The 25,699-nt window shown below is 45.5% G+C and overlaps 2 protein-coding genes across 3 annotated transcripts in view; both read left to right on the top strand.

Moving 5' to 3' along the window:
* The first annotated feature begins 994 nt into the window (after nt 1–994).
* OSGIN1 (oxidative stress induced growth inhibitor 1) lies at nt 995–11,935 on the top strand. 2 transcript variants are annotated; one of them, XM_010396627.4, is made up of 6 exons: nt 995–1,107; nt 5,260–5,362; nt 7,827–7,963; nt 8,284–8,475; nt 8,806–8,897; nt 9,555–11,935. In XM_010396627.4, exons 2-6 carry the CDS (start codon nt 5,278–5,280, stop codon nt 10,543–10,545), a joined length of 1,497 nt encoding a protein of 498 aa, XP_010394929.1. In that variant the 5' UTR covers nt 995–1,107; nt 5,260–5,277; the 3' UTR covers nt 10,546–11,935. The 2 variants fall into 2 exon arrangements, with proteins under 2 accessions (XP_010394929.1, XP_010394928.1); XM_010396626.4 differs by having other exon boundaries at nt 997–1,107; nt 5,257–5,362.
* A 4,946-nt stretch (nt 11,936–16,881) lies between these two features.
* The window catches only part of NECAB2 (N-terminal EF-hand calcium binding protein 2), a 90,918-nt gene continuing 82,100 nt past the window's right edge, over nt 16,882–25,699 (top strand). Inside the window, exon 1 of the mRNA XM_039558541.1 lies at nt 16,882–16,900. The gene's annotated coding sequence lies outside the window, so the exon portion shown is untranslated. The remainder of the gene's footprint in view (nt 16,901–25,699) is intronic.

Below are 25,699 nucleotides of genomic sequence, written 5' to 3'. Positions count from 1 at the left end.
TATTTCCTCTGAAAGCTTAGTTTTTCCTTGACTGACATGGACACATTGGTTACATGCCAATAAATATCTAATTAATGCATATAAAAGCCTTTTCTGTCAAAAAATCCGTATGAGTTATTTAAGAGCACTGTGCAAATGCTACCAGGAAACTCGAAAGAGTCCTCCCCCCTCCCCTCCCCCCCTTCAGTCTGACACCATTTACTGAGTCAGATTTTTCTAAGGGTTGACTGGTAGTTAAACTTTGAGTGAAACAATGGCTTCACATTTATTAAAACAACTTATTCTGGTGGAATTTAAATTGAGTATTATATTAGGTATTCTGCTGTGATGTGGGTCGTGAGAGTATGGAAATCCTTCTTATGAACTGCTTTTATCTTTCAGATCACATGAATGAAAGTATGCATCTTAACTGCGTATCAGCAGTCCTGATTTCCTGGAAATTGTGGTTTCCAAACAGATGGCCTCAGAGATAAACATGTGCTGCATTTACTACTTGAACTGAACACTTTGGCATAAAGGTATTTCATTTGTGAAGGGCACTTTAAATTTAGCAAGCCAGATCGATTATTCCCTGAATTGAGTAAGATATCTTGGATGAAATCCCTGGTTGGTTCTAAGTTTTATAGGAAGCAGTTTGACTCATTTTACTGCTGCTGTGCAAAAGGCTTATAACACTTTATCTCACCGAAGAAAAATAAATACAAACTGACATCAATATTTTCAGATCCAGTATATATCTATGATGTCCTGAGGGTTAAAAATGGAAATGTGTGTTCAGTGCAGGACTTCTGCCATGCATGGCTCCTGTAAGCCTGCTTTTGCTGTAGTCACACAGTCAGCTGAACATTACTAAGGAAGCTCACTACATCATTCATTCAGGAGCTGGGAAGGGAAATATTCCTGCTGACTCATGCTTATTAGTATTTTCCTTGCTCCACCTCCAGTCATTTTGGCTCCTCCTCTCCTCTCTTGCTGCTGGTTGCCTACTATATTTAAACAGCTGTGTTAGGGCAGAGAGAGGATTCCAGGCTTGTAGTTTGGGTGGCTCTCCTGACTGTACAATCACTTTCATAAAGATCACACCTCTCATCAGACCTGCTGCTAAAGGTAAGAAGGCTCCAAGTAAGCACAGAGAGCTCTGTCTGGTGTGCCCTTCTGACTATCACAGGGGTGTTTTAGAAAGGTGTTATTACATAGCACCAAGTTGATTTTTTACACATACTTTAATTGTGTTTGGGGGGTAACTGCCCTGATATGTAAGAGTGATGATGCAAGGAGGGAACAACTTCTGAAACTTGTAGGGAAGTATAAAATGTAAAAGCTGTCAAGATCTCTGCTTTTTTAGAAAAGTACTAATCAATTAAATATTAAACTGGTGAAACAAATGAGCTGATGAAGAAATTAAGCTGAAGAAAACTATTGCTGCATTTATTTTAGAACTGTTCTTTAAAACTGAGTGTTGTGGTAGCTCTTTTAATCTCCCCCAGTATTTATACCCTGACTGCATTGCTGACTTGAACTATCCCCATGTGCTGTTCAGGCCAAACTGTTGATTCTTACTTTAGAAAAATCTCGTGCCTGTTATAGGGAGAGATATCTGCATATGGCTGATGTGACCTGGCTTTCTATTTCTCTAAGGATCACAGAGTGTCCTTGCCTTCTAAATGTATCCTTGCTTTTTCATCTGCTCACTTAAAACCTGTTTCAGCCTTGCAGCCTGGAACTAGTAAGAGCCACACTGACTGAGTTTGTGAGTTATAGTCCCTCTAGACATGAGGCTGTGTCAGGAAGGTATGCAGAGCCTGGCCCAGAATGAGCTGGGTGCTTTTCAGCCAGAAACAATTATGTAACATCACACAGACACTGGAATGCTTTGGAAGCAGCAAGAAGACAAGCTGTGAAACTTGCTGCATTCTCTCAAACGAAGAGGAGGAAAGGGACATCCATTTAAAGTAGGAAGCTCAAAGCAGGAGCCAAACTCAGTGTCACTAAGCTGACTAAGTGTGAGTGCTCAGCAGCCTACACTACGTAAAAGGAGGGTGAGAAGAGCAGTCTTAAGTTTCTTGCTATCTCAGGCTTTTTCTTGGTGCTAACTAGTTCAGTACAGATTTGCAATGAACTTCAGTGTCCTGTTGCTTTCCAGTAGCCTCTGCAAGAACTCTGCTACACTGTATTAGCTGCCCAGGTTTCCAGGTATAGGAGTCTAAGACTGAAAAAAAAAAAAAAAGTAATTAAAATAATCCACCTTAACATCCAGTGACAGGAAAAGTGAATGTTTGGCTTGAAACTAAAATGTCTGAGATGCTCTGAGCTCAGTTTTACCCCCAGAAGTCAAACCTTTAGCCTACAGGATAGGAATAGCTATAAACAGGTTCAGCACCACCTGATTCACTTTCTACTTAAAAAGAAGAATTAATAACTATGAATTATAGATATGGCAGCTATAGGACGTGAAAGGGATTTCTCCCATTTGTAGAGAGATGCTAGGATGGTTAATCTTGTGTTGATAGAATTATCAGTGTCAAATCTTCAGGAAATGAAGTGTGTAGCACTAAAATGTCATTAGGGGTTTTGTGAACCCAGGTACTGAATAAATTCATGGCTTAAAATGGTCACATATGTGCACAGATCCAGTAATTTCATCAGACGAACAATTGTGCTCCTCCAGCTATTAAAGTTTGGTTTAATTCCAGAAAATTCTCCTCTTTCATGTGTCAAAAGGTACAGAATGGAGGGGGAGGAGAGTGAAAGGAGGAGGGAGCTATCAGTGAGCTCACGGCTTCTGGCTCTCTGCTTTATCAGGGTGGAGAAGGGTGGCACGGTGCAACGGCCAGGAGCCAAGGCAACGTTCCTCTAAAGTAAACAGGACTGGCAGGCTGTCTTCTCCTGTCTTGTGCCTTTTCTGTCCCCCTCAGGCTTGCCCAGAAAAATGCTGGCATACAGCAGCATGACTTTGTGCTCATGCCTTACAAATGGGCTTGCAGGCTCCTTATTTATGTGCTGGCTCTGCTGCTGCCCTGGAACTGCTGCCATGTGCTGTACTGGGTTGGTTCAGCAGTCCTTGCTTCCAGCGAAAATCCCACGGATGTTGCTGGGTTACCACTGTCTACAGAGTGCATGCAGTTTTTCCATGCATGCTGCTGCAGGGAGCTATGGAGCAGAAACCTGGAAGATTGCTTCCAGAGATCTTGCTTTCCTCTTCCAGACTCTCATTAGTTTCACAGAAATAAGATGTGTACTCTGTGTTAGGAGAAATTAATAAGAACTTTTCTTCTTGTGTAATACAGTCATGGAGAGAGGGTTATTTCTTACCATGGAGAAAAAACTTCTGCTAACCTGCAGCTAGATACTGTGATTTACTGATGTGAGGGGAATACCTTACTGGTCACACCAGTGTCCTGTTGCTTTGGTGTCTCTGGCAGTCCCAGGTGCTAGTGCTGAATTCTACCAATTGCAGCTCTGGAGCTTTGTGGGAAGGAATTATTTGGGGGTAAACTTACACCACAGTCTGAAGGTGGTGCAGGTTTTGGTTAATGTGGCAGAACCTGCCCAAAAGGCTGGGGAGATCCTTGGGCAGTTGGGCTGTACTCCCACAGCTTCCAGGGCTGGGATAAGCATGCCTTAAGGGGAGTTCATCTCCTGCAGGGAATGCAACTACCTTTGAGTCTCAGTTAAATTGGGAACATAAGTTTCCTTGAGATCCAACTCTCTTCAAAGCTAGATGCTTCAAATTACTTCAATTAGAAAGCACAACTATTATGTCTTTTAAGTGGTTCATGCCCCCTCGGCAAAATGCATGAGAGTCTTTAACTAATGCTTAGTTAAGCAGTAACAGGCAGCCAGTAAGTGTTACTAAACTGTGATCCAAAAATGTGGACAAAGCTGCTGGTTTTGAATTCATCTTGTAAGCCTTATGTGATGAACCCAGTGCTCTTGGAACAGAGCTGTCGAGCCCAGCCATGGCTGGATATTGGTGTATATGAGAACTGTCACATCCTTGCAAGCAAATGCACTTCCAACACTCCTGCTCATGCCTGAAATTTGCAAATTGCAAACTCACTGGTGGTTTCTTGGCTGCCCATTCAGGCATCAGGGTCCTACACTCTGCTGGAGTTGCTGTGACGTAAATGTCAGGCTTAAAGAGGAGCATTACACTTGTAGGAAGACATTTGCTGCAATGCTTGTGTCAAAGGCAGTGATGTGCCAGGCCTTATGGAAGTGTGTGGTGCACTTGCCAAAGATCTTTCTGCACTTGGAAAGGGTGTGGAGAGCATACCCTACTGAACAAAGTCATGCCATTCAATGGATTTTTGCTTAGCTTTCCAAAATGAGAATAAGATTTTTATAAAAGAGAGTATTTTCTGTAGAATAATTTAAAAGCTTATGCTGAATTTCAGAAATCTCATGTTTATTGTGGTAAAAATAACTTCTCTAGGTTTAGTGGCAGTAGAGTTGAATTCCATGGAAAACTAAAGAAGTTGTTATTTGGCATGGTAGGATTCCTGCAGGAATGACAAAAACATTCAGTGTTCATTGAATATCTGCATAATGATTAGATTACTTGTATAGATTCCACTCTAATGACACCTTAGTCTCCAATTATGATGTATATTTTGTTCAAAGACTTTTTTACTTCTTCACACCTAGAACTCTCCATTTTCTGGAAAATTAAGAAAGAAGGTTCCAGAACTAAACTAGCACTTCTCCAAAAAAACCTATAGTGATAGAATGGTACCTATTTGAAAATGCAGCCAAGAGATTTCCAGCCTTTGGGCAGAAGTCTTGAGTCAGGTTTACTTTACTTTTCAGTAAATGCACAAGTTACTTTAAAAAGTGTTTGTGACAATGATGCAATTTTGTACAGAGTATGGTCAGAAGTGAAGTTTTTATTAACAAGCTGCAACACTTCATTTAATGTAGTCAGAGGGTTACTGAAATTGCCAGCTGTCCTGGAGTAACTGGAATTCATGTCTGAAAGAGAAAGATAACTGTTCTCTCCCCATTTTGTGGTGCATAATCAGAGAATCATCCTTTGATTTTGGGGTCAGGAGGAGAAAAAGATAAGGAGGTCTGTCCTGAGTGTGGAAGTGTGACAGTGACAGTCTGTGACAGAATGTGACAGCCTGCAATGCAAGGGTAATACTTTAGATTAGCCTGAGTTTGTGGGCTGGAGAAAGTCTTGTGGGGTTTTTCTCGTTTGTTTGTTCATGGGTTTTTGTCAAAAAATGCAAATAATAAAAAACTTATTTATTTCAGCAGGTAGATTGAAGAGCATAAATGCTTCCAGACGGGAAGATGTATCCATTATTGACCAGACCCTCAAACAAGAGTGGGCTCAAGACACTGCCTGTTGTGATCATAGGTAAGCCTTCTCCTGCCAGCAATGCTGTGTTCTCTCGTGCTGTTTTTGCTTTGGACTTGCTATCTTTAACTTCTGTTGCACGTGTTCTCACTCAAACCAGAAATGCCTGACCACTGTTTCTGCATCCTTTCCCAGACAGCCAAACTTCCTATAATACTAAGAGAAAGACCACTAAGAATTGTGGCAAGTAGGGAACAAGATGTTTGACAAATTAAAACACAGACCTATTTTTAATGATAAAATTAGTAACCTTTTGAGCATCAGTTCATCTGGGCCTGCTTTTTCTCTGTTGGATATTTAGAAAGATTTGAAACCTTTCCACTACGGATAGTTAATCAGCTTGCTGTAATTAATCTGTAGCGTTTGAATTAAAGGTAGGTTTGTGTGAGTTTTTTCACCATGATGTCTGTTTAGACAGTACTCCAGATGCTGTTAAGTTTTCTTCACATTTTTCAGATTTCTTTTAAAACATGAGTGAGCTACACTGATTTTGTACAGATTTAATAGACTTATAAAAAGCAGTTTTCTACCAGTTAAAAAAACCAGGATATATAGTAACTGTCTTGCCTCCCTTGCAAGAGGGAACTTTGCAGTGTGAGGTGATTCCTGGAGCAAAGTAATGACATCAGTGCCTTCCCCTCTGACCTACCATGAGCGTGCTGGAGTGCAGGTTTTGGACCCTGTTCATCTGAGCTTGTGTTTCATGCCTTCCAGAGCTGGGCTCCCTCCTTATCTGGCATCAAATTCCAAGCACCTGAGAGAGCTGCTCCAAAGTTAGACACTGCATAAATCACCCCTAGTCCTTGCTAACAGCGACTTTGACAAGGATACTACTACCAGCAATTTCTTGTCTGAGAATGACTTTGTGCTGCTCAGTTGTTCAAGTCTGTAGGTGGGAAGGAGGATATTTGGTACCTCCCTAGTGCACCTGTACAGGGATCCAGGGCAGAGATGTCACTAAAGCCTCAGAAGAACGAAGATAGGCGCTCTGAGGAGGCTGTTGGACTGAGCAGCCCAGCTGTTCCACTGCAGCTGGACAGCGCTGCACGAAGGCTCCAGCTACTTCCCCAGGCCCTGCTCCAGGAAGGCTGTGTGTTCCCTCAGCTGTGCTGGCAGCCTCGTGGATGCAGTTGCGCTGTGAAATAGCTTGAGCTCCAGATGTTCTTGTGACCATCCATATCAAACTTAGATGTGATTCAGAGTAAATCCTCTGTGTGTAGTTGCTGAGTGTTGTGCATTCAGACAGTGAAGTTTGACTTGGGTACCTCCTTGTACTTCCTAAAGCAAAGTAGTAACCTGAAATTTGTTATATTTTACTATAGCTGCAGCTCAGTTTGTTTTTAATGTCTGTTGCTGTTGGTTTTGGCTAACTTTCCTGCAAGTGGAATATTCCAAACACTGACCTGCAGCTGCTGGTCTGTGCTCAGCACAGCGGGCTTTGTCCCCAGCTGTGACATGTACTGTCCTTCACATAGCTCAGTGTTGGCTTTACAGCCCTAACCTTCCTATTTCTGGGATCCTCAAGGATCAGCCTTTGCTCCAGTCCCCCTTGCAGTACTGGCACTGTGCCAACAGGCTGCTGTCACTTGGGTTCTCCTCCCCTCTTTGTCACTGCACTGTGTCACGGTTGTTGGTCACACGGCAGCAAAGCCTGGGCAGCCAGACAGGCTGACATTTATTTATCACAGACACTGTAAAATATTAAACGTGCTGGAGAACAACCATGTGCAAACTTTCCACAGGCTACTCTCACTGGGCTTTGGAGTCACATATATCTAGTTTTTCCACTGGCTGTTGGGTGGTCAGCAAAGGCATTCAGCCGTCCAGCAGCCTGTTCAAAGTGTGGTGTTCTGAGGGCTTGTCTTGGCATGGCAGAGAGACATTTTCCATAACACTGCAGTACCATGGTAGGGCTGGTTCCCATTTGAAAGTGTCCTCAAGACCTGTTAGTCAAAGCTGCTATTGCCAAATATCCCTTAAAAGATGGAATTTCTTACTGAGAAGAGCTGGTTCCCCTTCACTTCAGTAGTCACTCTCTTTTCTGGAGCTTGTATCCTGTGCACAGTGAATGACTCTGCACTGGTGTGAAATGTGCTTCTGGGAGAGCTGAGGCCCCTGGTCAGTACATGATCAGTTTCTAAACCTCTAAGTTTAGAGAAATAACTCCATTCATCACCTTGCTAGAGACTTCAAGGTTCAGGTGAGGGTAACCTCTGACTTACTTAATCCAGTATTTTTTCAGCGAGTTCTAAGGACCTTGCAATGCAAATAGGAGCAAGCGAGGAGGAGATGGCTAAAATGACTTCCCCAACTCCATCCAATAGGTCAGTGGTCAACCTGGAGTAGGAAATCACCTGTATCCACAGCAGTGTCATATCTTTGGAATTGGTCTGGATATTAGAAACACTTCTCAAAGAACTGCTATATTTCCAGAAGTATAAATTCTTCTCCATTTTTTTTTCAGGGAACGGACCTTCAGGAATCTGTCTCTCATATTTGCTGTCAGGTTACACCCCTTACTTCAAAAGACACTCTCTTCATCCTCATCCTATTCTTCAGAGAAAGCTGGAAGAGGCACCAGAAGTCTCTGTTTTGGACCAGGTTTGTGTAAAGAGAAACAGTATGACATTCTAGAAAGCATCCTAGGGGTGTATCATAAGTGATTATCTTGTTTGGATTTTCAAAGTACACAGACAGAATGAGCCTTGAGCAAATTTTGCTTTGTAATCCAGATCTTCCTTGTATGAAATGGCAGCATTGCTGCTAAGGTCCTCAAGGTAGCCCTTGGGCAAAAACAGGTCTGTGTGCCAGTAAATGAGCTTCCCAGCACACCAAACCCACTGATCAGAGATCCTGGAGTAACAAGTAGTCTGCTGCCTGGCAGTACATGCACTCTGAGCATCTGGTCTTCCTCTCTTTAGGATTTGGAGTATCTGTCTGAAGGCTTGGAGGGACGATCCCACAACCCTGTGGCTCTTCTGTTCGATACTCTTCAGCGTCCAGACACAGATTTTGGTGGGACAGCAGAATCAGTGCTCACTTGGTGGCATGAGCCTGACAGAGCCATCCCCCACCTGGTCCTTGGCAGAAACGCTCCTGGAGGTGCCTGGCACGTAAGTGAATTGGAGCTGAGCCGGGGTCTGCGTGTTGTGTAACAGCCAAACGTGTTGACTGGAGAGAGAAAAGCGCCTCTAAAATGCCAGTCAGCCTTATTAGATTTTATATATACAGACAAGTGAAAGTTTAAAAGGAAAACAAGCATGAGAGGCCTTTATATTTCCCATCTCTTGTTCTTTTTGGAGAACATGAATGGTTTCAACCATGACAGCAGATCAGAGGAAATTACTGATTTCATCATCTGTGCCATATTGAAACATGGAAAAGTTGCCTTTTGCTTTTTACGTTAAAAAATTGAAGTAATTTTTCTCTGCTTCTTTTTCCAGTCTATAGAGGGCTCTATGGTCACCCTGAGCAGAGGGGAATGGATGGGACTTCCAGATCTCCCTTTCAAGGAATGGTTAAAGCAAAAGAGAAGGTGAGATATCCATGGTATGGTCATTTCCAAACATCTGGAGATTTTTAGAGAACCTGGAATGGACTTCTTGAATGCAGCTATGCATCTGTTATGGATGATTTTAGTGAGAGAAAGGACACCCTCCCACACCCCCAAACCAGTGCATTCTACATGCAGTGATTCAGATTAAGTTGCAGTGCTGCTTGGAATGTGTCCACACCAACTGGGGAGATGAATCAGGGACCACAAATTCTGAGTAAAGCTTCAAAGTGTGGTCACCTGGCTTCTGTGTCTACTGCTGCTGTCCCTGATGACAAGTGTAATCAATTCAGCTACTGTGCAGTCTCTGAGGTGCTTCTTCTCTTGACATGTGTCACAATTAAGAAGTCCAGGAGTTAAAAATGGAATGGAAACAAGATATTAGAGAAAGGTTTAAATAGCCAGCCATGTTCTTGGGGTTGGGATTATTGGTAGAAAAAGCTGCCTCTGTCCAGCAGCTTCTGGACCTGACTGTTAGCTCTATGTGTCAGGAATAACTTTGCTGAACCAGGGGAAACTAGATCAGTCTTCTCTGGTAGTGCCAAGACAGATGGCTCTAGAATACATTCAGTGCAAGAGGGGACAAATTCCAATCTGTTACTTAACTGCTGCTTGATCTTTGTTTGTACTTTATTACAGAGGCCTCAGAAACAATAGAGCCACAGCAGAGGACATTGCTCAATATTACCAACACTATGTGATGAAGAAAGGACTGCAGAAGAATTTCAGATGTGGCACTGTTGTGACCTCTGTGAGGAAAGTGAGTGCAGAGAGCATCTCCAACCACACCCAGAAAGATCTGCAGGATAGTGACCCACTCTGGAACTCTAATGAACAAAGTACAGAGGTCTTTCAGGTGGATGGATTTTTCAAAACTGTGGAAGGTGATAAAGAGCCCTTCTCCCTCCATGCAGAGAATGTGGTCTTGGCTACGGGAACATATGACAATCCTACCTGGCTCGGGGTCAAGGGAGAAAACCTTTCCTATGTCCACCACCAGCTGTCTGCCCTAGAAGAAGCAGTGAAGAACAACAGTGTTGGCATCATGTCAGATCCAGTCTTGATTGTTGGTGCTGGTCTGACAGCTGCTGATGCAATTCTCTTTGCTCACCATTGCAATATTCCAGTAATCCATGTTTTTCGGAGACGAGTCGGTGATCCAGGCCTTATTTTTAACCAGCTCCCCAAAATGATGTACCCTGAGTACCACAAAGTCCATCAGATGATGAAAGAACAAACAGCTGCCTGTGCTGGGCCCTATGAGTGTTACATCAGCCTCCCTGAACATCACGTGCTCTCCTTTGGCAAGGACAAGAAATGCATCTTGCAAGACAAGAATGGCTGTCAGAAAGCTTATAAAATTTCCATGGCTCTTGTTCTAACTGGCTCAAACCCCAACCTCTCCTTTCTGCCAAATAATGGCATTGACTTGGCAATGGACAGTGACCAGCCAGTCAATTCAAAGAGGAATCCCATAGATGTTGATCCATTCACCTATGAATGCACTCAGGAGAAGGGGCTCTATGCTCTGGGACCTCTAGCAGGAGATAACTTTGTACGCTTTGTGCAGGGAGGGGCTCTGGCTGCTGCCAGCTCTCTGTTAAAGAAAGCCAACAAAAATCCCCCCTAACAAAAAACCCCATCCCTGTACTACCTGTACCTGGATGGGTTAGTGCTCTCTCCATGAAACAGCAAATCATCTGATTTGTATATCCTCAAATCTAAAGCCCATTCCTGGTATTCTCCAAGGTTATACAGAGAGTTAATAAGTTCTTGCTGAGTTGAGAAGATTAAGTGACCAAACACAGGGTGGGTTTCACACACAGCACTATCTCCAGTTCCTGGGAATTCAGCTCCTTTTCTGCATAGCTGTGCATGGTTACTGGGAGTGAATCTTATGCCTGGAAAAGCAAGGGACAAGATAGGAATTGCTCTTCTATCTAAAACCCTCCAGGTGACCAAAAATTGGATTGAGGAATCAATGTTAATTTTATTTTCAGATAGCAGTGTCACAACACTGTGTCTGTTGGTGTCTTACAGTGTTTTGTCGTGAAGCAAAGTAAACTGACCTGGTTTTATTTGCTCCTGTGGTTTGGCTGTATGTTCATTTAGGCCAGAAACCACTGACAGGTGCTGCAGGTACCTCTTTGGCACACAAAGGGGTGCTCTGCAAATAACAAACATTTGAAACTGTATTGTCTCACTGACACCAACAACAAGTAATATATGATTTTTTTTTAAAATCAAGAGATTCCTGTGATGGGTTCTTCTCCTTCCTGAGAAGGAATGGTACTGATTTGCATTCCTTGGTTTGCTAAGCAATACTTGGTTTGCCATCTTGCAGCCTCCTGCTTTCTAAATCCTAAACCTGTGATAGCCAAATTCTTGGCAGCTGCTGTAGAGACTAAAGCAGAACTAAAGGGGAGCTACTGGTCTGTCTTGGAACTGCCCAGGTACTTATGGGGCTTCTGGTGCACAGAGTATTTTGGAAAGGTGCAATATGTTATATACTGGGTATATATGCTAAGGTATTATGATTTTTAAAAAAAATATTATTTGTGTAAGAGGGAAAATGACACAGTCACTTTTTGGTAGCTTTATGCTATATGTATATCAAAAATTTTATACTGTTTTTCTAAAAGATTTTTATTGGCAGAATATTTTGTTACAGTCTTTCAGCCTGAATGAGCTGGGGTGGATGGCAACGATGCCTTATGTTGCAAACAGCATTCTCAACAGACCTACAGCGCCTTTCATACCTCTCACAGGAAAAACTGCAGTCACGGCTAATTTAATTTGATGTAAAGACAGACTCTGCTCCCTGTGCTGCACTGAAACTCACTGACATCACAAGCCTCTGAAAAACTGAGTGTGATGATACAGTGGCTATCTGTAAATGAATTGGCCTCGAGTTGAGATATGGGAGGAGTTTGTCTGTGGTGTTACTGTATCACACTTGAGTAATTTTTCTGACTGACTATTCTTGTATGAAACTTTCCAATAAAGTGATTTCAGATTTACCCTGTGTTTGTTTTAACTCTGAATCTCTGACCCAGAGAAGACCTAATGAACTTTACTTTTCATCACCATCATCTTCCTGGTGAGTACCAGGGCATGGTTTATGCCTGCTAAATCCTTCATCCCTCTGCTCCCTAGGAGGACCCTACTATGAATTTTCTCTGGGTATCTTTGCCTCTCCAGTAGGATGAAGAACCCTTGTGAAGTGCTTTGGCCATGTCTGTCTCTTATGAGGCTAGGACACAATGCCAAGCCAGGCTATTTGCCAGGCTTATTCTTGCCTGGGGGATCTTGCATCTCCTTCCTGTTCACCTACTGTCTCCTCCTGTCTGCAAAGTAACCCCAGATTATTAGACCAGTAAGTCAGTAAGACAGTTTAGATCAGAAGGGACATTTGAAGGTCTCTGGTCCAACCCCACTAAAACAGGGCATACTTTGAAGTTAGACCTGATTGCTCAGTGCCTTACTGGGGAAAGCTTTGAATATTTCCAGGATAGAGATTGCACTATCAACATTTGATTGCCCTGTTCAGCATTTTACCACCTTTGTTGAGAACTGTAGGGTATTTCCTTTACTAGTTGAATGTCCCTATTGCAGCTTATCCGCTGCCTCTTGATTTAGTGATTTTGGCTTTTTTTACTGCACAGCTCTGAGAGGAATCTGGTTCAATGTGTTAAAACATCAATACTCGGCTCTTCTCTGCAAGCTGAGATTGAAGTGCCCTCAGTATTTTGTGAACACAGAAAGGTGGAGGGAATGAGTTTCTTGGGCTGTGTCATTGCTCACTGACCAGAGGGGTGGCAATGCCCCCAGGCCTCTCTTTGGCAGCATTACTCTTTATGAGCTGATACTTTCCCCCCTGATTCTGTTATCCTGGCAATATGGGCATTCCTGAGAAGGGATAATGTGGTTCTGTGATCTTCTGCAGCTAACCTTTGCTAGAAGAAAGTTCAGTGATCAATGCTCACCTCTCTAAAAATACTGGTTTTGGCTACATCTTCCTGTCTCAAAAGCAAATGAAGAGGAGAACAGAAGCCAAAGAGCATTTGAAAAAACAAGGGGCATTGGAATGTGCTGGGAATAAGGTCATAATACTGGTGTCAAGTGAAATGCTGCCCTTCCCATCACTGAGATCAAAGTCACGGTGTTCATGCTGATCATTCCTGCATCCCATATTGCGTTATGCTGAAGTAATTTGCCCTGCATGGGAGAGCTCCTAACTAGGTCAGCAGTCTGAGCTTCCGTCGGGGGAGCTCCTGTGTCTGTTTTAAATAACCTCCTTTCCTGCCCAAGAGGGACGAGCTAATTGCCTGCCCCATGCAGGACAGGAAAGGGAAGTGTTTTTCCACAATTGATGCTTAGAAAATATCCTACATTCTGCCCCCAGGGATGTCGAAGTAGAGGATCTCAATAGCAGAATTGGTGGTTTAGTCATCAACTGCAGGTCCTCAGGGCAAGGCTGTGCGCTGGTAATCCAAGTTGTCATTCAGTTCTCTGTATCCAGGGAGGCAGCTATGAATTATTGTTCCAAAACAATCAGCTGTGAGAGTCAACAGATACCGGCTTTGTTATGAGTGGAATTCACCCGAGCATTATAACCTTGACCTGCAGCATGTGACAGGACCAGGAATAGAACCAGTCTCCTCCTGGGCCCTCTGCACAACCGAGCTCTGCCTGCAGTAGTGACGCAGCTCCGTCCGGTGACACCATAAATGCTTTCACCCCCATTTCCATTGCTGCTGCTCAGGCCAGCCCGGAGCTTACCCTGCTGAGCCAGCTGGGTGTTTAACGCTGGAGACCACTCTGCCTCACTTCTGTGCCCTGCAAGTCATTCAGTGTCCTGTCCCTGCTGCCCAGTGGGAAACTTCCACAGCCACAGTGACCAGAGCAGGTCCATCAGGGAAGCGTCAAGCAACTCCCTGATCAGCTCAGTTTGGATAGAGCAGATTGTTTTTTTTCCTACATAGCTCTGGCTGCAGCTAAGAAGTGATGCTAGTCCCTCCAGAACAGGGGCTCCATGTCAGGGACTCATTTTCCCTTCTTCAGAGCTCCTCAGCCTCCTTTGGTCCCCAGTTGTATCCTTGCAGAACAAGCTCCTGAGACCTGCTGGTACTTGCCAGGAACAATAGAAAATTACACCTTCAGAATCCAAACAAACATCTGAAGTTTACCAACAAGACAAAAACAGAATTGTGGTTTTCTGATTTTATTGTATTTGTGAGTCCTTGCAGTGAGGGCTGATGTGTTTCAAACTCGCCTGCGGGTGTGGCAGAACTGAGTGCATGAGTCTGAACTCAGGTACATTTATTATGCAGTTAAAGTACAAACTTACTGCTTCTGCTTTTTGCTTTGGTGAAGGTCTTGTGAGATGTCGGAGCATGTTCATTGAGAGCTTTTAATTCTTAAATGAAGGGAAGGGTGGCCTCTTTTTACAAGGAGCCATCTTTTATGTATCACCTGAATTGAAATAATTTCAGTAAGATAGTCTTGGGAACTCCTTTGATTGTTCAGCCTTCACTTTTTTGGCAGCACTTCTGTCTTTGAGCACAGGACTAAACCCAGCCACATCTTGGCCAGACCGCTCTATATAAAAGGTCTACAGAGCATTATTATAAATTGCAAGTCCAACGATTGCTTAAGTCTTCACTTATAAGGGCCCTTAGGGAGCTGTCAGGCTGTTGCAGGCTGTGGTGGTTTAAATTAACCTGCTTTATTTGCGAAATACAGATATTTGTGGGCAGGCCAGCAGCCAGCATGTCACTGCTGACTGACAGCTCCTGGGGCTGTGCTAAGCTGCTGGTAACTGGGGGCACTTGGGGAGTGGATGGTGTGGGGGAGCCTTTTAGCAGAAGGGGATTCAAGGTAGAACCAACCCTGGAGGCTCCAGGGAAAAATATCTGACTTCCAGGGCCCTTAAGCAAGCCGTGAAGATTGAAGAAAGCTCCTAGCCAGAGAGCAGCTAAGTGGGGAGGAAGAAAAAGGAGCACAAATTTTGTTGCTATTGTTGGCTGACTCCTGCCTTCTGCCAGAGCCTGGAAAGCTGCACAGATCCTCTGTCCAGGAAGAGTTTCCTTTGACATTCCTGGGGACAAGCCCTCAGGGCCAGGTTTTGGATCTTTTGATGTGCAGCTCAGAGAGATTCTGAGAGATTCTGCTGTGGCATGAGAAGGAAAATATCTCACAGCTTTTCTGCCTCTGTCTGTATGAATACACCCTTCTGCTCCATATGGGCAGCCATGTTACACAGCTTGGCTTGGGAAGAAGGACCTACAGATATATTGATTTACAGGAGCAGAGCAGGCAGCCCTCATGAACTTTTTGCAAAGGAAGCAGAATGGATTTTGTTTTCCAGGCCAATTTTTTCTGGTTGCATTCATTTCTTGGAAGCGCTGTCAACAGCTCTGCTTGGTTTTACGTCTATTCCACAGCAAGCTGGAAACAAGGGAAAGAAGGGGAATCCTGAGCCAGGCAGCACTCATGCACAGGCAGCGTGGCCCTGCTCCCTAACCAGCATCACTGCCAGCTGGGAAACCTGCTCTGGAAGGTGACAGCACTATTTACTAAAGATATTGACCCTGCAGGTGAATTTCCTTATCTTGGTCTCATCGGAAGTGAAGAAGCTGGGAAAATAACTGCAGGAACCACCTTTCTGGACTGGGATGCAGCTGCAAGGGGCTGCAGTCCCCATGGCCAGGCCAGGGTGTTTGAGCACAGCCCAGCTCTCTCTGGGGTAAACAGAGCCGGGTTGGGCACAGCGCTAGAGCAGGGGCAGCTCAGAGGGGCTCTGCTCAGTAAGACAGCTGCTCATGCAGACTGGGAGTGAAGGGCCAGTGCAACAGGGGTTGTGGGCGTGGAAAGTTACTGCTGATGACAAAGTGCAGATTTGGGGATTTTGTATTGGGTAGGTTTCCAAATCTGGGTTGTGCTTTTGTAACCCACTGAACCCTTTGCCAGGGAGGCAAACTTTAACCAGAGGGCAAGTAAAGGGCAGGATGGAATCGTTCCTTTAACGGCAAATAAGTAGAAAATCAGGAGAGTTGTGTTTTTTTTATGAGACCACAGGCAGTTTTAGGCCTAAAACATTCATTCTTTTCAAGAGCCAGCCCAGTGGAGCAAACCTCATTAGCAACTTGGCATTAATACCCGAGTTATCCAGCATTACTGTAACTTGGAGTCAGCAGAGGTCTCAGAGGCATAGATAGCTTTCAAAACTAATCAACCAACCAATAGATCTTTCTACTGAAAAAGCCAGGGAATTTGTATGCCAGAAAAAAGTCCTTGGTGTTTTCCTGGAGTAATAAATGGACATTTCAGTTTAAACATTAAGGTCTAGCCAAACCAAGCAAATGACAAAGTGGTGGGATGCTGAGTTCAGATGCCCCAGTGGCTGCAGTGCCCTGAAAGCACCCTGGGCTTTCAGCCCATCCCTCACAGGGCATCCTGCTTGAGGACCAACAGGGACACAGGGCCTGCCAGGCCTTGTCCAGCTGGGAGAAACAGGGATGTGTGTGATGGACATTGTGGCACAGAGAGGGATGAGATATTTATCTCCCCAAGCTGCAATGGAGGCTGCAAAAAAGATGAATGACAAGTGAAGTTGCACAAGGTTAACGTAGCAATGTTGTTTCTAAGCAAATCTGAATGGTGGAAAGTTTATGCCATGTGAATCCCTCGTGCTGTGCAGCTGAGTTTTCTTTTTCTTCTATTTTTTTCTTACCTAATCTGGTTGCTGGGATGCCAGGGGTGGATTTACTGTTTTATCAAACCACAGCCTGGGAAAATGAGCAGCACTGGCAGATGCTGACATGTCATGGCTCAGGGCTGGAGGGATTTCACAGCTGATGCTGCTGAGCAGCTCTGAGGGTGGGATATGCTGCGGGCTCACTCCCATGAGGGGATGAGTGACAGCCCTGCCTGGAGCGGGCAGCCTTCACCAGGACATCTGTGGGTGTCTGCCTGGAACTCAGGTCAGTGCAGATGGGAGAGGTTTGACAGGGTCTGAGTCTGCAAGCAGAAAATCCAAGGAAAGGGAAACTGGATACATGGGGTATCCACTCCTCAGCAGTTTTTCTGCAGCTGGTTGGGAAGGAGGGTGTCAGCATGACCGGGAGGGCAGAGCCAGTCATGGGCACTGTGATGGGAGCAGGATTCCAAGCTCAGATGTTGCTGTTGAAATTTTCCCAGAGCCCTTTCCAGTACCTGTTTGCCAAATTCCCTTTGAAGTTGCTGAAGCAGCTTTTCTGGAAATGCTGCTCTTGTAATGGAATCTCTGCCCAGGAAATTAGGGTGATAATAAACAGTAAGACACATGAGCAGTGAGAGGGAAGGGTGGCATTTCATGTGAATGAATTACAGGTGATAGACACTGCCTGAGGTACCCTACTTGCAAAAACATCCTTCATGCCCCATATTGCACCTTCATGAAACTTGAGCAAGAGATTTGTCAGGAGGGTGAATTGCTGGCATTGTTTTTGCTGGCTGGAGTATAACTAGGGTGGCTTGGGGCAGCGCATTAAAGCATGCAGGATGCAACCTCTGCAATAGATTGACCTGATCAAATGTGTAATAGTAAGAAGCTTTTCTCCTCTGAAAAGAAAAGCTTTAAAATCCTTCTTCTGTTTTACACGGAGGGGAAAGTAAGACTTTTTGGAAAAGTTTCACTAAAAACAGAGGCAGAAAGCAGCATTCGATCAGGGACTTAGAGCAGAGCCTCAGACATTGCAGTGAATGCTGTATCCTCTGGCATTTTATGGTGGATTTATGGTCCCCTTTTGGGCTAGTGCTCCATCTCAAGGCTGAGACAAATTTCAGAATTGTGTTACACCAGAACTGATTTCCTCCTCTGCATAATTCAAGGTTTGATGAACTGGTGTTTATAAGAAAAAAAAGAGGTTCCCAGGCTATGTTGTGGGGCTCTGGAGCAACCACTTGTACTGATTTATAGTGAACATGACTGTCATCCTGAGGCTGATATAAGTTCTCATTCCTGAAAACATAAATATTTATATAAATGTTTTTTGGGGAGTTGGAGAAGCACGAGTCTGAGAAAAAGATCGAGTTATATAAACAAATATTATCTGTCTGATGTAACACTCCAAATACCTCATCCACTGAGTAATCTGGATGTGACATAACAGGAGAGCTGGATGAGAGCGGGCCAAGTGAAGTGTTCTCATCCTGAAACAAGGGAAAACAAACCAAAGGGAGGTAGAATTGCCCATTCCCAGGCTGCCTGACCCCTGCGACCTTCTTTGTGGTCTGTTATATCCATTTTCTCCAAAAATTTCCTCTTCCTTTAAACAATGTAGTGGATACCCCTGTGTCCCACTGGGAAAAGGTTCATTGCAGAGGAAGTGATGCAGTTCTGCTGGAGCAGATTCCCATTTGCAAGTGGAGCATGTGACACTTTGCCAGTGTTAGGTCAGGAGAACTGGGGGAATTTGAAAGCAATCCCACAGCTAAAACAATAAGGTCTGGCTCTTGTCAAATATCATCACAGATGAACCACATTTCCCCCTTTCCTCATGTGTGTGGTTCAAATAGCCTTTGAACGCTGCACTGATAAGGGAAATGCATGGGATAAAATTCTGACACAGGGAATAGCAGCATCGTTCTGCTGAGGGCTGAATGAATGACTGATCCCCACATTCTCAGTGAGGCTGGAAGGTCCCAATGGCCCCTGCTTGGTCAAAGAACTAATACTAAGCATTTTCCATACAGAAATATGATTTCCATATTCCTCTGATTCCTTAATACTCGGATTTGTCAGGATGCTATTTTACTAATTATCTCCTAGTTTGGAGTTTATATTATACAGGGAGGGCTCAGGCATCAGGACAGTCCATTTGTATCGTGACTTGAAACTCGCCTGGACGTATTGGGGTTTTTTTCTTTTCTGACAGCTCGTGCAATAACAAATGGAAATTACATTCTCAATAAACAGTCCATCCTAGGAAACCTGACAGCCAGCCAAGATTGGCTTAGAAATCCTTGCAGTGGCCACAGGCAGGCACCCCAACTGTGAGAAGGATTCAATGTGTCCTAGGCATGGGCAATGCCTGGTTTAGCAAATAGGGTTATCCAGAACAGGGAACTGAAGGAAAATCTGTAACAGCACAGTAAAGATAAGAGGCCAAAAGAGGAAAGTCTGAAGAAAATGAACTATTTGAGGAAACTTCCTTGGATTTAGGCTGGAACATCTGGGCGGCCCTGCAGCTGCTGAAGGCTCTTTGGAGGCTGCTTCCATGTACAACTCTGCTGCTGCTGAGGCAGAAACCTGCTGGGCATGGGCTGCATCTTGCTTGCTCTCCTTTGGATGAGAAATGCAGCACATTTGTGGAGGAGGAGTAGTGATATTATTACAGGGAGCTGGGAAATGATCGTGTTTTTAATTAAAGGTGGACATTTTCTAGGGCTGCTTAACTGCCCTTCACCAATGCCATATGGCCCTTGGATGAAGCTGATCCCTGCTGTATTGTTAGTCTGGGAAGGGCAGATATTTTGGGAAATACCTCCTGGAAGGGCAGTGCTTCACTGACATGTGAAGGTGGTGTGTTCAAAGAGGCCTTTGTGGAAGGCACAGGTGCCTTTATCTTCTCTGTTTTCAGCTGCTGTGAACATTAGTTACACCAAGAACCCCTCGGTGCAGGGCACAGATGAGCATCCTTGTGCTGGGTTAGGGAGCACAGGATGGTGTTTATGGCAGCCTGCTTGCCCAGGGTGGGACTGCCGAGCCCCAGCCCCCAGCCAGCTCCCCTCCTACCTGAAAGTCAATGTAAAGATGTCCTGGTGCAAGCTGGTGCTTGTATTTCAGTGAATATTAAAGGCAATCACTGTTTGCTTGTGTAAGGAACAGCCCCAAATCCAGCCTCCTAGCAGTACCTAATCCGCTGTCAGAGCTGGGCTCTGCCCATGCTTCTGAGCATTTTGTGGTTGATACTGGGCAAGGCTGTCATCCAAGCACATCATATTGTGAGGGCTGTTTATGATGTTGGCATGTGAACCACCACAAGATTGGGCATGGACAGCCCATAGTTCAGGAAGAGGATGAATATGGGATGGCATTATGTTGTCAGAAGCCCATTGCCAAAAGTCTTTGAGAAAACCTTCCTTGGCAAGAGCACTCAGAAACATATGGAACTATTCTGTTAGCCAAAGCTTTGGTATTTTGCCTTAAAAATGGAGCATCCAATGCTTTTTTGCAGCCTGCCAGGGGAGATGAGCATTGGTGTCTGTGTTGGGGGGTGTAGGAGGCAGCTCTGCTGTCAGGGATGTTGTGATTGCCAGCACAGATCTTGCCAGCACAATTGAATATGTCCTAAAATAGGACTGAGGAAGGGGATGGGTCAATAACCCAGAAACACCCATATAACCATTTTACAGAGTTGTAGAATCACCACAGAATCCTTGAATGGCTTGGACTGGAAGGGATATTAATGATCATCTACTTCCAAAGCCTGTCCATGGGCAGGGACAGCTTCTACTGGACCACTTTGCTCAAAGCCCCATCCAACCTGGGCTTGAACAATTCCAGAGATATCCACAGCTTCCAACCCGTACCAGTGCATCACCACCCTCACAGGGGAGAGTTTCTTTCTAGTGTCCAACCTAACCCTTCCCTCTATCAGTTTGAAGCCATTCCCCCTTATCTTGTCACTCTAGGCCCTTGTCCAAAGTCCTTCTCCAACTCTCTTGGACTCTCTTTAGGTACTGGAAGAGGCTCTAAGGTCTCCCTGGAGCCTTCCCTTCTCCAGGCTGTACAACCCCAACTCTCTCAGTCTGTCTCCATGGCAGAGGTGCTCCAGTCTCTGATCATTGTTGTTTCCTCTGGACAGGCTCCAGCAGGTCCACATCCTTTTTAAGAACTGGGGGCCCCAGCTGGCTACCTGGAGAGACTTTCCAACCAAAAGTCTCTGGCACTTTTTGATAATTTATCTCCCCAGCCCCTGAATTTCCTAGCAACAAGATTAGTCCCAGCAATACACAGTCAGTGCATTGTTGGCCAGCCCAGCTGGCCTCACTCAGGGGCCCCACAGGTGCCTGGGTGCTTTTCACCAGTCTTTGTGGCCTCTCCCAGTCCTGCTCTACCTTTCCCCAAGTCAACAGTCCCAGTGTCCTCCAGCCTGCTGGTTCTTCAGGACCAAACATGCCTGCTCCTCTCAGGAGTGGTGGTTGGGAGACTCACATCTCTCTGCTGCAATCAAATTCTTTATGTACTTGATGTTTACAACAGGCCATTAAGGTGCCCTGGAATGCTATAAAACAAACAGCTCTGGATTTTTTTTACAAGTTTGATACTAACAGCGAGGAATGCTCCACAGCCATAAAGGACAGGAGCACTGAACTGATTGTCTGCTGGAATGGTTTTCAAATATGGAACGGGCTTCTGGAATCACTTGCCATAAACCTGGAGGCAAAAGTGAAGCAGTAAATCTGCTGTGACTCAGAGTGTGCACCTGGCAGAGAAATCCGCAGAAACATTACTGCAAGGTGACAGATTTATTCTGGATACAGCAGGTGAGGTGCCTTGTAGGAATCCCTCTAAAATTGCTCAGAAAAAAAGGGGAACCCAAATGAGGAGCCAAAACAACCTATGGATGCAACCAATAAGCATTGTTTTCTTTGCCAGGAAGAAAACCAAAGAGAGATTCAGATAGTTCATCTCGTTGCAGTTTAAGATTTCTCTATTTCTGAAGCCCTGGACACAAGCTGCTATTTAATAGAGCCACTCTTCACAAACCTGAAGTGGCACCTGAAGAAAACTGCTGGCAGATCTCTCAACAGAGAGCCTTGTGTCCTGGTGCCAGGCATCCTGCCCAGTGCCCACACCTCCTGGTGTCTGTCAGGAGGAATAGGCTTCTACCATGTGAGAGCTGATGCTAAGGAACCCCATGAAGAAATTTGAAACTGAGCTTGCTGCAATGAGCTTGGACAACCTGTGTGACCTAGGAGTCCTTTGTACTTACAAGTTTTGTGAGGTTTCATTTAATAGCTCTATTTCTGCCATTTTAATGAGGGGAAGTGATAAATAATTGGCTTCATATTTCTGCTAAGTGTCTCATTCAGCGTCATCTCCTACAAAAATATATTGTTTATCAAGCACACCTAAATTGGTAAAAGACCTGATAGCTCTTGTATCACTTAAATTTGAGATTTGCTTTGGATCTTTTTCCCGTGGTCTTCCAGAAGTTGCAAAGTTGAAGCTACCTGAGTTTAATTGCCACACTGTGTCTTGCCATCTGAAATCACTAGGTAGCAGACAGAGGAAGGGTAAACCCCTCCAGATATCTCCCACTTGTGCTGGAAGAGGGTTTTCTCTGCAAATCTGTGCCTGGCAGCCCTGAGAAGCTGCTGTTCTCTGCTGGGCTGAGGGCTTGGCACGTTGGCCTGGCAGCAGGAGCAGCCAGCCCAGGCTTTGCCAGCGATGCTCAGGGCATTTGCACAGAAATGACGTGGAGATTGTCTCCATCAGAATAACTTGGACATGGGGTTATGTAATTATCTGGCCATGGACTGTACAGACATGTTTTCAGGGAGGTGATTTAGCTGTCATGTCAATCCCAGAACACTGATCTGGACTTGCATAGGGTGGTAAAGCTGTCAGGACAGGTTTTGCTGGGAAAAAAGATTCAGGCTTGTGAAGGTATGTTGAAACCCCAACTAAAAGGATAAAACCTGTGTGTGTGTGACTCAGAACGCAGCTGCAAGTGGGAAGGTCAGAGCTGGGATCTTACATTTTGGTAAAAGGATGACAGGTGGGATGTCATCCCTAAGGATGCTCAGGAATGTTGGGATGTCACACAGAGGCTTTGTGCAAGCAGGGCAGCACTGAGACAGGGATAGCAAGCTAGTTAAAAAGGTGATTTTCAGGGGATCTGAAGTTATTCACAAACTTGCACCAATTTTGTGAATAGCTATGGATTTTTAAACTTCCAAAAAGAGAGGGGAAGACAACTAAAAAAAAAAAAAAAGAAGGTGATGCATTAATTAAGATCTCTTTAAAGCAATATTTAAAGAACATTATGCTGCAAGGACTGTTTGGAGACAGTATTGCAACCCTCTCTGAGGTGACCCTGTGTCCGTCCCGCAGCAGCACAGCTCCCTCTCCTGACTGCAGAACTCAGCAGCCCCCAGATGAAGGGTTATTGCGCTCGCTGGGACTCAGGCTCATTTCTACAGCGTAAATGTCCTTTAAAGCACGAAGGGATCCATCCCTACCTGTGGGGGTGGGCTAGATTCAGACAGCTTAAACCTGTAATTATTCCAGGTTCTCTGTTGAAGTGCATGGCCCAGTGGGACGTTCCGTATCTCTAACTGTCCTCTCCAATTCTCATTTAAAGAAAATTTCTCTTTTCCAGAGTGAGGGCTGCTGCCTAAGGAGGGGACAGTGGGCAGGAACATCTGCTGGCAGCACCTCGGTGTGATGAGTTTCTGACCTTGGCCGCAGCATGTGGTTAGGCTCAGCTGGGTTCCTGCCCTCCCTGCTGCCATCCCATGTCCCAAGGCTCTGCAGGGACATCAGCAGTGCAGGTACCAGGTAAACACACTTCGTGCCCAGACTGCCCGTGTCAATCTGCGATGCTCTGACCTTTTGTCCCCGTGAAGTTGTTTTGACATCTTGATTGTCCACCTTCTTCCACTGTCAACAACTTAGATTATCCTCAGATATTTGGTATTTCTGCTGTACAAGGGCTTGACAAGCGCTGTTTGTGTTGCCCAAGCAGCTTTAATTCACCAACTTTTCTATGGAGAGCTTTGGACGGGAGAATGTCCTTTGAAAACAAGATTGGTTTCTCGTGCCGCAAACTGTGTGGTCATCTCCATCCCCAAACGCAGCAGTCAGGTAGGGCACTGGACCTGTGCCAGGCTTTGAGAAGGTCACAGAACTGACAGAGGAGTAGAAAGCTGAGCACTGTAAGCAGATGAAGACACAACTATCCTATCCTTCTCAGCCGTGCTGCGTTACCTGCACTACCATGGGAGCCGTGTGTGTCAAAGCCCAGCTGGGAGAACGCCCAAAGCTGCCCAGACTGGGCAGGTCAGAGGCACTGCTCCAGGCATGGGGGCATGGGGGGAGCTCCAGCTCAGAGACAAAGCCCCAGATGTTGCAGACAGCTGAGACTCATGTCAGAGCCACACAGTGACCCTCCTGCCCGGATGCCATTCTCCAGAGCACTGCTGGGGCTGGCCCCAAGGGGACTTTTATTGCTGTGAGGGGATAAGCCACCAGAAAACCACACTCTGCTGTAGCCCAGAGCCTCCCTGCAGCCTCAGCATCAGGCACTAGATGTCCTTGTACGCCATGCTGTGGATGTGCAGCCTTTGGTGCTGCACAGGCTGCAGGAGGGACATTTCCATGAGGGTGACAACCACTGGATGAAGGTGGCCCTTTTCCAGTTCTGGCTTTATGGGACAGAAGGGAATTTATGAGGGCAAGGCACTTGCTTCACTGCCTGCCTCCATGCTCCCCTGGGAATTCTGGGTCAGGGGCTGTCTTGCTTTTGGGCGTCATTTTCCATGACATCCCAGCAAGCTCACCTCCACCAGCACCTGCAGCTCAAAGTCACTTCTTGGTGATCCCATTAAATTATTTCAAGAGCAGCCCTTTGTTGTGGGAAATCGATATCTGCCTTGAGGGCCTGTTGGTATCTCAGTGAAACCCATTAAATTACATGAGTTTGATCCCAAAGTGGCAACCACAGCAGCATTTTAAAATAGCTCCACAGCCAGGAAACCCAATAACATGCTCATGAAGTGACTTGTGTGTGTGTGTGTCCAGCAGTAAGTCTCCCAAACTCTTGGTGAATAATTATGGGAGCAGTGTAAGATATAAATAATTTCCCCGGGTCTGTCACTTTGAGGACAGCAAATAAGGACAAATAAAACGCTGGAGGGAAAATGAATGTGCCCGGTGCTTGAGCAGTAAGGAACAGCATTGAGTGTGCTGCTAAACTGATGGTCTGTACCTGAAAGACCAGTTCACTGCTGGAGCTGCCGTGAGTATCCTTTGGAGACCACCTGGCAGACCTCTCCCCCGGCTGTTGCTGTGTTTGTCCACACGTGTTTGTGGCAGTGAGCCTTTGCCCTGGGGATCCCATCTAGGGGTACAGCCACTAGCAAGCCCTGGAGCCAAGCAAAACTTCTGGTGTCCCCTGAGGGCAAATCGCAGCCACCCAGCAGCTGCTCAAGCAGTCCCTGGGTGTCAGCACAGCATTTGCACGTTCAAGCCCTCCTCCGGTCACCCGCAGAGCAGGTCAGGGGGTCCCACCCTCGGGCTCCACTGGGGTGCTGGGTTGTGTGAAGCAAGCCTGGTTTGTGGGTTTAGTCCCTCTGGGCACGGGTTTTGTGCCCAAATCACTCCTGTCGTGCGGTTTCAGCATCCCTTTGAGGACAGAGAGCAGTGCCGCAGGCAAAGGAATCCTCCGGCAAGCTCTGTGCCCTTCTGAATAACCTCCATGTGTTCACAGCTTTAGCCACAGGCTAAATATCTTAAGAATAAGAAAGGTTTGTATTATACCTCTCTAAACTGTGCATCCCCTGGGGCAGCTCTTGGCCAGTGTCCTGCCCACGCCCCCTGTGCCTTTCCCTCTGCCTGGGCTTTGCCACCGTGCCTGTACTGGGCACCCCAGAGGGAGTCCCGCTTTCTTTGAAAGCTGTCAGATTTTACTTACTGAAAACTAATTAACTGTATTTATTGTCAGAAATAAACTGGGGAGATCTTCTTTCCCCCCGCAAATGCAGTCAGAGATGATATCTGCCGAGCAAAG

Source organism: Corvus cornix, chromosome 11 (genome assembly GCF_000738735.6).
Source record: "Corvus cornix cornix isolate S_Up_H32 chromosome 11, ASM73873v5, whole genome shotgun sequence".
Lineage (NCBI taxonomy): Eukaryota > Metazoa > Chordata > Aves > Passeriformes > Corvidae > Corvus > Corvus cornix.
The sequence above is the reverse complement of the archived record's forward strand: the minus strand, read 5'-3'. Positions and strand labels throughout refer to the sequence as shown.